The 12,207-nt window shown below is 42.1% G+C and overlaps 1 protein-coding gene across 9 annotated transcripts in view; it reads right to left on the minus strand.

Annotated features, from left to right (window-relative positions):
* SPTBN1 (spectrin beta, non-erythrocytic 1) overlaps positions 1-12,207 on the minus strand; it is a 148,940-nt gene that overhangs the window by 23,592 nt on the left and 113,141 nt on the right. For all 9 annotated transcript variants that reach the window (XM_068939953.1, XM_068939952.1, XM_068939950.1 and 6 more), the window contains 5 exons: positions 7,811-7,901; positions 3,228-3,374; positions 1,276-1,539; positions 357-581; positions 59-148 (listed from right to left, as the gene is read on the minus strand). In XM_068939953.1, coding sequence (XP_068796054.1) covers positions 59-148; positions 357-581; positions 1,276-1,539; positions 3,228-3,374; positions 7,811-7,901 — 817 coding nt within the window. The remainder of the gene's footprint in view (positions 1-58; positions 149-356; positions 582-1,275; positions 1,540-3,227; positions 3,375-7,810; positions 7,902-12,207) is intronic.

Here is a 12,207-nt window from a genome sequence, read left to right on the forward strand (position 1 = left end):
CCTTTAGTTAGCGCTAAAGGGAAATATTAGATAAGGAGCTCTAACAGCACCTACCTACCTGATTTTTCTTTATTAGCAGCTGCACAGTCTGGAGGTTGTGTCCATGATCAGTAGATGTTGCTATAGGCATCCTCTCTCCAACCCACAACTGAAAGCAAAAGAAAAGAGCACATCTGATCCCAAGCAACACGAGATAGAGCTAGAACAGCAAACAGAGGCTAGGATTCACGCGATATGAAAAGCAGCATTAGTCTAACATGCTATTAAGAGACATGATGGAACAGGTGTCTTCCAAGTTCTTTGATAGCTGTGACATTTTCCTTGTGTCTAGGGAACAGGATTTCTTTTGTACTCACAATCTCATCTTCTACATCCCGGTTGAACTGGTGGATCTCTTTGGAGGCCAGCAGGTTTGCCTTTCTTTCATTCAAAGGTTCCAACAACTCCAAAAATTTCTTTTCTACGATGAGGCGTTTGCCATCTACTTCATCTGTACTCTTCCCCTCTTGACTTAAAGCCCGTGCCTGGCTTTGCAGCTCTTCTATCTCCTTCTTACGAACATCCATTTGATTCTCTAGCATCTGAACAGGAAGAAATATGCCAGAAGGACTTGAAAAATAGGGTAAAACAGTTTATATGACTATGGAATGTCAATAGCTTCACAAGAAGGAAGAACAGATGCTGGTCAGTAAGGATTTATCACATTAATAATTACTGTAACACATTGCAAGGAACAGGACTTAAACACAGATTCACCGCTTCACAACTGGTGCCACCCACTGATAACCCTCAGAGTTGTGCCTGCTTGCTCAAATGGCAAATTTGGCCTACAGGGCACAGCTGAATCTCTTCTATCAGTTATCCACAAGTTACGCTGAACAACTTTGGAGCGCAGCCGATTGCCCGGCCAGCATTACATTGCTCCCTGCCGTCCTTACGGCAGGGAAGCAGGGACCAACCAGCATTGGACAACTTTGAATCACAGGGAAGAAGCCATATACAAGGAGGGAATGATTGGTAACTGGAGAACTACAGCAGGAGACACAATAAAGATATAAACATGGGAAAAGAAGGCAGTACAGAGGAGAGACTGCATTAAGAAATGTATGGCTGGTTTGTTTCTGAAGGTGGTGCTGCTTTTTCATGAAGAAAAATGGACAACAGGACAAAAGAAATGCAAATGAAACCTTATTCTAAGTGGAAAGGATCCCCTCTCTGCCATATGAATGCCGAGATCTGCCGATCTGCCCACGCTGCAACCTGTGCTCTGTTTACCTGCTGCTTCTTCAACAGGATGTTGACACTGGTGAGATCTTTTCCGTAGTCGTCCGACTGAATTTGACTCTCTAAACCATTCAACCACTTATCCAAATCAGCACAGCTCTGCGTAAAAAGCTCAGCCTTGTTTGCATCAAAGAGGCGCTGTGCCTTGGTCTGGGTAGTAGATTCGAGCTCTTCCCACATTTGATGGAGACCTGTCAGCTTTTCTTTCACTACGGCTTCAGTCTCCGGTTTCTCTGCAATGAGCTGCATTCCCTCCTGCAAAGCAAAGAGCAAACACCCTGGTACCTCCTCAGCAGCACTCACAGTCTGTTAGTTAAATCATTCTGATTAGGAAGCACTCAGGATTCCTCATCTGCTGGCAGCATCAACCGCTCATTTTCTATCACCAATTATCCAATGACTTTTTCCAGAACAACGTCTCCTAGGTCCCTCCGTTGCCAGGAAGAGCTTCTTGGCAAGGGGAAGGTCAAGTGACACCTCCTTTCTCTTAGGCACCACACGTGTCTCTTTGTGGGAAGCCCTGCAGAGGCCAGGAGGGAGCAGGCTGCCCCCACGCCTGTGTGCCAGAGGAGGGGGAGCTACAGCTGCCCCACTTCTGCAGGATCCACCCCACGCTGTGGGTCATCTTGTCGGGGGAATGACAGACATCCAAGGCAATGCTGGGAGAGGGAACTTATGGCACCAAAGCTGAACTAAGGGACTGAAGAGGGTTATATCAGTGTGTTAAATCAATTACTGTGGGCCTTCTGGGAACACATCTTGCCTTCCCTCAGCCCCTCAAAGCTCACCAGATCGTTTAAGGTAATACCATTCCCAGAGAGGAACAATCTTTGTTGGGGAGCAGGAGCCCTGCAACTAGGAAAACACCAGCAAAGCATTTAGTCTTATGATCTCTTTTTGTTTCCAGAAAGATCTGGGAGTATTTACTTCACTGTTAATTGCACTTCTACCTCTGCATCTAGTTGGAACTCTGACAATGGAAAAATCTCTTCAGATGTGAACGCTACCCACAGCCCAGCACACTTAATAGGAGTGACCACTGATAATATTAATACAGTGATCTTCAGCTGCGGCTTAATATACCAACCCCTTTGGTACTTCTTTGTCGCAATCTCATTTTTTCAGAAGCAAAGGATGAGGATGTATTAGCATCACCAAAAAAGTACTTCAAGTACTAAGAACAGCCTTCTAATTACACCATTAAAAGGTATTACTATTTGCAGATCACAGAAAAGCCTCTAATGGGATACAGCGTGCCAAAGTGGGAAAGGAAATGAGCAATTAAGCTAACTGAAACTGAACAGAAATCCATTGTCAAAGCTACATATGAGACCTCCGTTGTGTTTCAGAGTTCCAAACAAGAAACGGGGGCAAAAAAATGTACATCATGGCACATTACAGCCTTCAAAGGAACTGGATACAGGGCTGGGAATCTGTTAATTGATCACAGAACTGGCTGTACTCTACCGTCACGCATTAAGTTTGCATGTGGAAAGGCAGGCTGATTACAGTCCTGAAAGAATGAAAACCAACATGACAGCACGAGTGTCTAAATTCACCCACTTTCAGTGATTTGCCCAGTAAGTACTTTTATTTTGTTAGCTCAAATTACAATATTTGCCACTTTTACGTTTTGGATGTGAAAAATAGGTTAAGGCCTCCTAACAGATGAGAAAACTACTACAGAGACAAAACTACATTGGCAAAAAAGCCAATAAGAATTCTGTGAGAGAATGTCTTGTAAAAAATATTTAACATGAGTGAGAAATAAAATAGGTTAGATGGAGACAAAATCAAATAGATACTTATTCTACTGTAATGACAACTTTTGCCTTAGCTGCACAGATGATTCAAGGACCAGTTCTGGAGAGGAATATATCTCCTCTTTGCTCATAACCATCTTCAACAAAGGAAAGGGCATTTTTCGGACATAACTGAATTACCTTTTCAATCTTCTCCAGCCATTCTTTGTTAGATGCAAGTTCTGCCATAAATGCCTGATGCTTTAGCCATTTGCTGTGCAGGTTCCTCGCCTCATCATAGGACATATCCTGGGCTGTAAGCATCTTTTCATTGATCCAGAGTGAGAGCTGAAAAGGAAAATACACAGGTGATCGTGACTTCTCAAACACCTAGAGCAGGGGACCAATGCAAAGTATCAAAATGGCTCAGGACTAAGGATTCGGAGAGACCCACTACAGGAAAGCTGCATGAGATTCAGAGATTGTCAATTGATTAATATTCAACTGACTGAGATTCAGGGTTCAGTCAAGGATCCACCTCTTACACAACCATCTACAATATATAAATAACCTAAGGAGAAAGGAACCAACTCCGTCATGAGCAAAATGAAATATGCAGATCTCACCCAGTTCAGCAGGAAGAGAATCAGGGATGTGTTTATTGGTTACAATGAATTTTTACACAGCTTTTCCCTTGCAACATTACTCAATGTACTACTTAGGACTCTGACTTAAATGCCATCCTAACACCCCTGTGGAGTCTTACTGACTTCCCAGAGATGTTGCAGAAGTACCTGATAATGAAGTGGAATGCAAAAGTCAGTCTCCAGAATTATTACACAAAGCCTCAAGGTAAATTTTTCAGGGAAACACTGAAAGAGAAATTCTGTATTTCTACTTATATTGAACGTTTTAAAAATAAAGGTGGTTTGTACCACTCATTCACATTACATTTGTAACTTTCCTCCATAATCTTTTCTCTGTATAGGTTACATAAATGATAAACTTAACCTGTGTGTTCATCCAATCTCCAATAAGACTTTTGCTACTCAAGACATTCCTTTTCCCATTATATAAAATCCAAAACTGATTTTGTTCTGATTTTCTGCAAGTATATAGGTGCTAAGAACAACTTCCAAATCAACGCTGGAGAAAATCAATGCTTTAAAAAATAGCTTGTTTGCCAAGTGCAAATGGAATGTGAAAACGATTGTAGCAGCAAACATCAAATTTCCTCTTAGGATCAGTTTTTGACTGCTCTAACCATCCATATTCCTACAGTGTAGATGAAAAAACATTCACAGAAATCTTTACAGACCTTGCAAAAAGTTCCATTTTCTGCATATTTAGAGTTGCCTACCAAAGAGGCAAATGTCAAAACAAATTTCAGCTTTGTTTCTAGAATGCCATTTCTGCAATGCATGCCATCCTACTGAGAAAACACCACGACAAAAGGAGTAACAGAACACAAGCAAGACTTGCCCATTCACTATTGTTTATTCACCATACTTGAACAACAAATTCATTCCAAATTCATGAACGTTTTTTAAAACATCCCTTAAAGGCACTGTTAGGCTCCACAAAAAAGGGAAAATTTATCAGTCCAATCAAAAATTCCTTGCCTATCTTTCTATCATCTAAATAGAAAAATGATCATCTTAATAGAGACCTCCATAAGTATCAAGGTTTACAGCTTTAACAGGCTACTGTGCTACTTAACATTCAAAGGCTACATGAAGGATTACTATATAACCCTAAATTAGTGGTTGCACTCCTGCCTTGCTGGATAAAAGGCAGCTGCTGTACTCTGCAAATTGCAGTGCTTGTCTTTCATGGCTTGCTTTTACTCAGCCACTGCGTTAAACCTTCTGGGCATTTAAAAGTGTTTCACAAAGAAAGGTAGTATCAGCTCTTCTACCAGATGGGGTGAAGTGAGACACAGGCGATAAGCGATATACAGTCAGCCAATGGTAGTTGGGGTAAAACCCACATTTCTGTCTTTCAGAATCTTGTTATGCTCCTTCTGATATCACAGAAGTGCAAAGAGAGTACTTGTAGGGTAACTATTAAAATTAAGGTTTTGAAATGAATAGTGTCACTGGAAACCAGTATCTTTAGTGCAAAGGTAGATTTAAAAAATAATAATAACAAAAAGTAATAATTTGCTGAGATAGTGCCTCAGAATGACACTTGAGGTATCTATTTCTCCAGAAAACCTTGAGTTAGTTGTTAATGCCAGCAAAACTACATATTAGGCTTTCTCCCATCTCCTGCAACCATACCCCACAATTTTGTTTCATATAGTCAACTCCAAGGAGACTACAACACTCTGCAAAGAAAAAAACGGCCATGAACTAAAAAAAAAAAAAAAATGCAGAGAAGAAACCTTTGTAAAACTGGCAGTGCAGTAAGGCAAGGTGAAACAGCACTGCTGTTGCTCTTCCCCGACATTGTAAAAACCCAGACTGATATGGCCTATATTGCTGCGTAAGGTTCACGGACGTCTACGTTGCATGACGAAACCTGCCGGCACACTCAATGAACAGACCGAAAATTTCTGACAGGCGGAGTCTAGCCAAACTCCTTCACTCTGGCGTCCCTAGAGAAATTAGCCCAGACAGTGCTGGGACTTCCAAGCGCTTACAGGGAACATCAGCTTTAATCTCGTCTAAGGCCAGTCGTGGAAGAGCGGCAAGTCGACGAAAACGGCAAATATCAACTCTCCTCTTCTCAGGATTTTGCTGCTGTTACACTTTATTTCATTCACTCAGCAAATTTACCTAACACATTCATATTTATGAATGCGAGAGCAACGCTCCAGTGTTAACACGTGACAGTGTACCTGACTACCACCACCAAGAAAATCTGCTGCATTTCCTGCCGCCTGTGACCCGGAGGGGAGCTTCACCTGCAGCCCTCCTTGCTGAGCTGCTGTTACGAGCGTTATCCTACCGCCTTCGCGGGCGCCCCGACCCTGCTCGCTGCCTGAGTAGTGAGCCGGGGAGAGGATGGAGACACGGGCAGCAGATCAGATTCAGAAGAGCGCTTCGGCCTGCAGTGACTAATGACAAAAGTGGCCGCGCTGAGAGAGGGGGGCACTGTACCAAACACTCCTCCTTTTCCCTTAGGCAGGGAGCCCTGCCTAACCCCTGGCGCAGCAAGGCTGACAGATGGCTGCCAGGCGAAATAAAGGACTGGTTCAAATCCATTTGCTAGCAAATCCTGGCTTCGCGGCCAGACCTAACGAAACCCTGAGGGGTGAGGTATTCCCTTGGCTCCTTCCACCTCCCCGGGACAGCGGTGCTCCGTGAAGTGCTGGGAGGGGGCAGCAGGGAGCTCCAAAGAGCCGAGAGCCTGCGCCTGGCTGGAGGTGACAGAGCCCCTCTGGCCCAGACTGGCGCTTCGTAATCACGCTGACGCCCAATTCTAAGTCCCATTACGCCTGTCTTCGAGGAAAGCAACAGCGTCCAATCAACATCAAGGCTAACGACCTTTCAAAATGAACGGGGGAAATTCCTAACGTTTTGGTATCTTAATTTCTGTCTTTTGAGGCTGTGCAGCTGAGACATCCATGCGTTGGTGGATGGAGAGAAACAGAGAGAAAATGCATTCAGGAAGGCCAGACGCTAGCTCTTTCATGTTTTCCTTTCTCATTCAAAGATATAGGGGAAAAAACGGATTCTAGGGAACACGACCTCATTCACGCCAAATCTAGAAATCCACGAACCAGAGGGATCTTTGTATTAGAAATGGCATAGAGGAAGGAAGAAGCTGCTGCTAGTAACAGCAGAATTTTTGCTAATCTGTCATGTTTTTACTATTGAGGTGGTAGTATCTGAGCTCATGGTTAGCTTATGCAATGCAACTCCCCGCAGGAAGCCAGACTGCATCTAGGCAACCAAGCAGTAAACACCATTTGTCCAGTTTATGAGCGTCATTTTGCTTCTTTCTTGTATGAACTCTCAGCTGGGGGACAACTCCATTTCGACACACTGCAGTGACTTACAGTCTCCTGTAGCTGGCTGAGATGTACAGCTAAGGCGCTCACTCTTGCAATTAAAAGCACAGCTTTCACCTAGTCATCTCTCTTTCAGTGCTTCAAATACGGACAGCTAGTTTTTAATACATATCACAGATACGGCTCTTTAGTATCTGTCAGTACTGCATGAAATAACCTGGAAATTACTTGATTAATTTGTCATGTTAAGAATAAGATTATTTCTAACTTTAAATGTTGCCTTTAGTGTAAAGGGTCCACGTAAGTCATCAGGGAATCTGGAAAGGATTTTTTTTTAATGCCAGAACTACCTAACAGTTTTACACACATGCAGACTATCAGATAAACAACACATGAATCCTGCTTCTCTCATATTTCTAGCCTTTTGTGCTTCTGATTAGTGTTTTGCAGAAATCACTTGAGGAAATCTCCTGAACCTGGCCACATACATTTACACAGCTTCAGACAAAATTCTTAATAATATTGAGTTCAGTGCTAATCCCACCAGATTCCACATGATTAATTTATACCACAGCTGAAAATCTTCGCTGCTTATGGCAATTTTCCCTGTCTTCAGCTTAGATGATGAATGGAAAAAAATTAAGATCATGGTCGAAAACAGCAGAAAAGATGAACTTTTGTAGGTTTTTTTTTAAATTGTTTACTTCACAGTGGATGTTACTGGATGACTTGACTGAAGAATACTGAGCATTCCACCACGGATGGGGTGAGGGTGTTCTTCTGCAGGATGCAGCTTTAAAGTTAAGAGTGAAAGGACAAAATTTACCTCTTGACAATCCTGAAGAAACTTTTGAAGATCCCTGTTATCTTTCAGTCTCATCAGAAGTTCACTGGCAGCTTCACGGTTCTTCCTATGTCTATTTAAGAAACAACAGACAAAAAAACCCTTGAAACAGACATTTCATGAGAAACCATGATTTGTTCATTTCTGTAGCCTCTCTGGGTTACATGTAATGAATAAGTATGTGGTACGTATTTTGCTACCTTTCAAATGAAGGATATTTTTGAAGCTCAGGTATGCCTGCGTTATTTAATGTGCTTATTTAAGTTCAGCATGCTTTTGTTACTGTGACCAGTTAAATATACAGGACAAATTTTGAAGTCAGTGGGATTTCACAGGGCTTATGTACAGAACTTGGCCCACTTACTTCGAGGCCACAGGGAAGTTCATATTGTTTTGCCAAAAACTGTAAGAAAACCATCTCCAAATTTGCAACAATTAGATCACATGCTACATAGCCCTCGCAATGCATTTGTTGTAATTGCAACGCAATTTTATGCTCTTTTAATGCTCTTTTAGCATACTAATGCTCTTTTAATATACTTTACCTATAATTCAGCACCTCTTTCAAGTGAACAAAGCTGCAGTGGTTTATACAACTTCCAAACGCTATATTCAACAAACAACTCATGTGACCCATCTGTACAGTTTTTCTAATAGAAGCTTTATGCACCTTGGAATGTATTTCTCAGATTAAGAGTCGGCTCATTGTACAGGAAAAAAAGGTTAATCGAGAAACTCTATTTTTCTTCACAATTGTTTGCTTCTTGAAGGATGAGTTGTGCTGGTAACCCCAAAAGTTTTGATGGTTTCTTCAAATGGATATGGCACCCTAAAAGCTGATTCCAAAGGTATTTCTGAAAAAGCTTTTGACTTCATTTGGAGTAGTTACTTTCATTATTTATGAGGCAATTTAGGTGGAGGAGACAGAATTAAGAAGATCATTTTTATTTATTGCTCATTGTGTAAGATTTGTTCATATTTCATGGTGCACGATCTTAAAGTAAAATATTGCTGTACTTAGTAATAAACTAAGATAAACAAGGATAGAGAGTTGGAAATTATTCTATAGGATGGTAATTTATAAGATGATCTCAGCACATACTAGTAATAGCTAAATAAATCCATGTTAGCGGAAACCTCCAGATGCTCATGATCGTCTCGAAGGCTATAATTTACGTGTTGACAAGAAGTCAACACGTAAATTAAGATACCCATTTTTCTTGATCTTAAAGAAGTCACCAGCAAGCTCTTGGGGATGAAATTACTGAGTTCAGAAATATAAATAATACGGAGGGCTAAGTTTTACATAAAAGCAGAAGTGTTGTAGGCAGAGGAATAGGAGAAAACCCCTTGCAGGACCACAAATTGCCTCTCTTTGTCTCAACAGCTTCCTCTGAATAACCAGGTAAGCAACATCTTTATAGCTGTAGATCAAGAAAATTGAGTTATAGAACAGACAGTTAGGAAGACTTATATGTACTTATATGTTTGGAGTGCAAGCCCAAGTAATCTTGAAGTTTTGACAGCTGTTATCTGAGAGAACACAAAGGAGAGGACATATAAATTGTGCCTTAGGAAAAATCTCTGTAATATACCTAACATCATTGGTTTTGATTCCACTCTTTCTTGGCTAGTCTTTATATGCATGGGTGCACAGAGTGCATTACTCAGGTTGCTAAAATGAGCAAGCAATTCTTTGGAATGATTTTATCACGGTGATTTAATAGATTTAAGGCTATATTACTTTCTAGACTCTTTGTCTAGAAAGACTCTTTATCTGTTTTGGAGCAGACACAAATAAGTTGTGAAATTAAAAGGGGAATTTTCGTGGCACTGATTCAATCAGCGTTCTTGAGCAGAGAAGTTCTTAGGCTGAGAAATCAGACCAGAAAGATCCAGCTCTGTTCACAAGAGAAACAGTAGGAGTCTATCTCAGAAAAGTAAATTCTACGAACAGTTTACTGTGCCAGGGACAGGAGATAAGGAATGGTTTGAAAAAAAAAAAAAAACTCCAGTAGAAACCGTCACTGCACAGGGACATCTCTTCTGTTGAACACGTTTCCAGGCACAAGCTGAACGTGCTGGCTTCCTCCTGCGCCATGGTCTACACTATTTTTGATCAGAACGCTCAAAGGTCAGAAATGCAAAGAAGAACAACGACAAACTGTAACAGGGTTTAAACTGCGTACTTGTCTTGAAAAATGTGGTAGTTGGAATTTGAGGGTGGACACTGCTGGAACAGGCAGGAATTCCTGTATTTTCATCATGGAATTGACAATATTTTTGACTGGAACAAAGGGACTTCAAGAAGTCATTTAGTTTTCTCCTGTCTGGGAGTGGCTCTACCTAAACATTATTAATTCTTAGTTAATGTTTCCCTAATCTGTTCTTTAAGAGCTCCAATGATAAAGATTTCAGATTTTTCTTATTTCAGTGCACAACTATCCTTACTATTACAAAATTTTTCCTACCCTCCTACCCCAGTATGTCATAAGCACTTTAGATAAGATAAACAGGAAGGTAGACTAAAGAATAGAACTCTTCATAAAATAAATTTTCATTTAGATGCTAGAAGACGCTGTCTGGCCACCTTGATTCACCGGCCAGGTATGTGGGTGGCCCGGCTGAGGCAGATCCGCACAGCAGGTGATGAACAGGCCAGGCACGCTACGGAGCATGAACACTGCTAACCTGGAGGGGTCACCAGAAGGTGGAAAAAAGCACAAAGCTTGACACCTGGGGGAAGCCTTCACCCAGGAAGGAAACCCAGCTGGACTCAGCCTGGCACGCCGGAAAAGTGCAGTTTTTGAACAAAGATTGATCAACTGCTGATTACATTCGTCACTATTAAAATCCTGCTCCTCTAAGAGACGCAGGGCAGAGAAGGGCCACCAACTCAGACCCTTTCACACTTACGGTTATCGATGACTGCTATTATAGATTTGCTGAAACAGTTTGTGGAAGTGGATCCTACACTTGCACAAAAGGGTTTCTCTTCAGACTCCAGTTATTTAGAATGACTAAATTCATTTTCCTGTTCACATAAGCACATATATTACTTACACTGTAGCAGTGTCTAAGGCTGTATGAAAAAGGGGCTTCCCTATGCATACACTGAAGAGGCAACCTCTGATCCAAACGTCCAGGGTAAGCCAGATTGCATGGTAAAACAGAAGATAGGGAAGGTATCATCATCAGTTAAAAGTGGGGGCATCTCCCTTCTGTGGTGACTTTATAAGAACCTAAAATAGGAAGATGAGATCTGTTTGGCACTGGCATGTGTCTGACTCAGATAAACCCGAGAACAGAGCACCAAGATTTGCCACAAATGTTCCCAGGCGGTGTCTCCAGAGGCCCCTGAGAATGCTAACAATGCTGAAAACTGACAAAATTACTTGTGGTTTAACTGTAAACCTGCGGGTTTCAAAGCCTGTGCAGTAATAATAAATCTTACACATAGCATGCATGCAACTGCCTGCTAAGAATACTGAGATATGTGCAATGCCATTTTAACTTCTTTAGTTGTTAGAGCAAACAACAGGCATTCGCCTTTCTGCCCTGGCAAGAACAAAAATGACCGCTGTTCTTTGTTGAGCAGAAAGTTGTACAAATACAGAAGTTGGTGAAAAATAGACCCAGATCATAATCTGAGTCAGATCTGCCACCGTCTTAAAATGAGAAGTCATTTTCAGAAGCAGAGAGGCCATGATCTAGGCACCCAGACTCGGGGAGTCCCCTTACGCTCGCCCACAAGAAAATGGAGGGGAAAATGATACTACTCCAGCCAGCAGAAACAGCAGCACAAGTCACAGCTGGGCTGGTGACACCAGCCAGGGTCCTTCCTCTCAGCATCCTCCTGGACTCAGAAAAACCCTTCTTGTCCTCAGACACCCTGGCAGGGCCCCTTGGCCGTAGAGAAAGCCGCAGGTGGGATCACCTCTAGGAAATCTCCTAGGAGACCTCTAGGAGCAGCAGCTGCTGTAGCCAAACTAAGGGCCCACAGGGGCTCAGAGATCCCACCACAAGTTTAACTGGACTTTGTGTGCCATGAGGGTGCTGACAGCTTGCTCCAATCCCCCTTCTTTCTTCATGATAGCTTTATCTGAACCCTTTCCTCATGCCCTTAACTCATATTCCTATTTAGTCTTCCCTGAGAACTACACTAAAAGGTTGTGCTAAAGTGGTGCCTCCTATCACACGGCTCCCCCCTGCTTCTGTGGTCTCCTCTCCTTCCATAGCCTGACGCCTGCCTTGCCTATTTAGATAGTAACCATTTTAGGGCAGGTGCTGTCTGCCACTCTGTTCAGCACCAATGGGCAACGGGTCCTCCTCTGGATTAGCCTCTAAGTCCTACTGTAAAAAACATCAGTAACAATACT

The sequence above is a fragment of the Struthio camelus genome, chromosome 3 (genome assembly GCF_040807025.1).
Source record: "Struthio camelus isolate bStrCam1 chromosome 3, bStrCam1.hap1, whole genome shotgun sequence".
In the NCBI taxonomy this organism is placed as follows: Eukaryota; Metazoa; Chordata; class Aves; order Struthioniformes; family Struthionidae; genus Struthio; species Struthio camelus.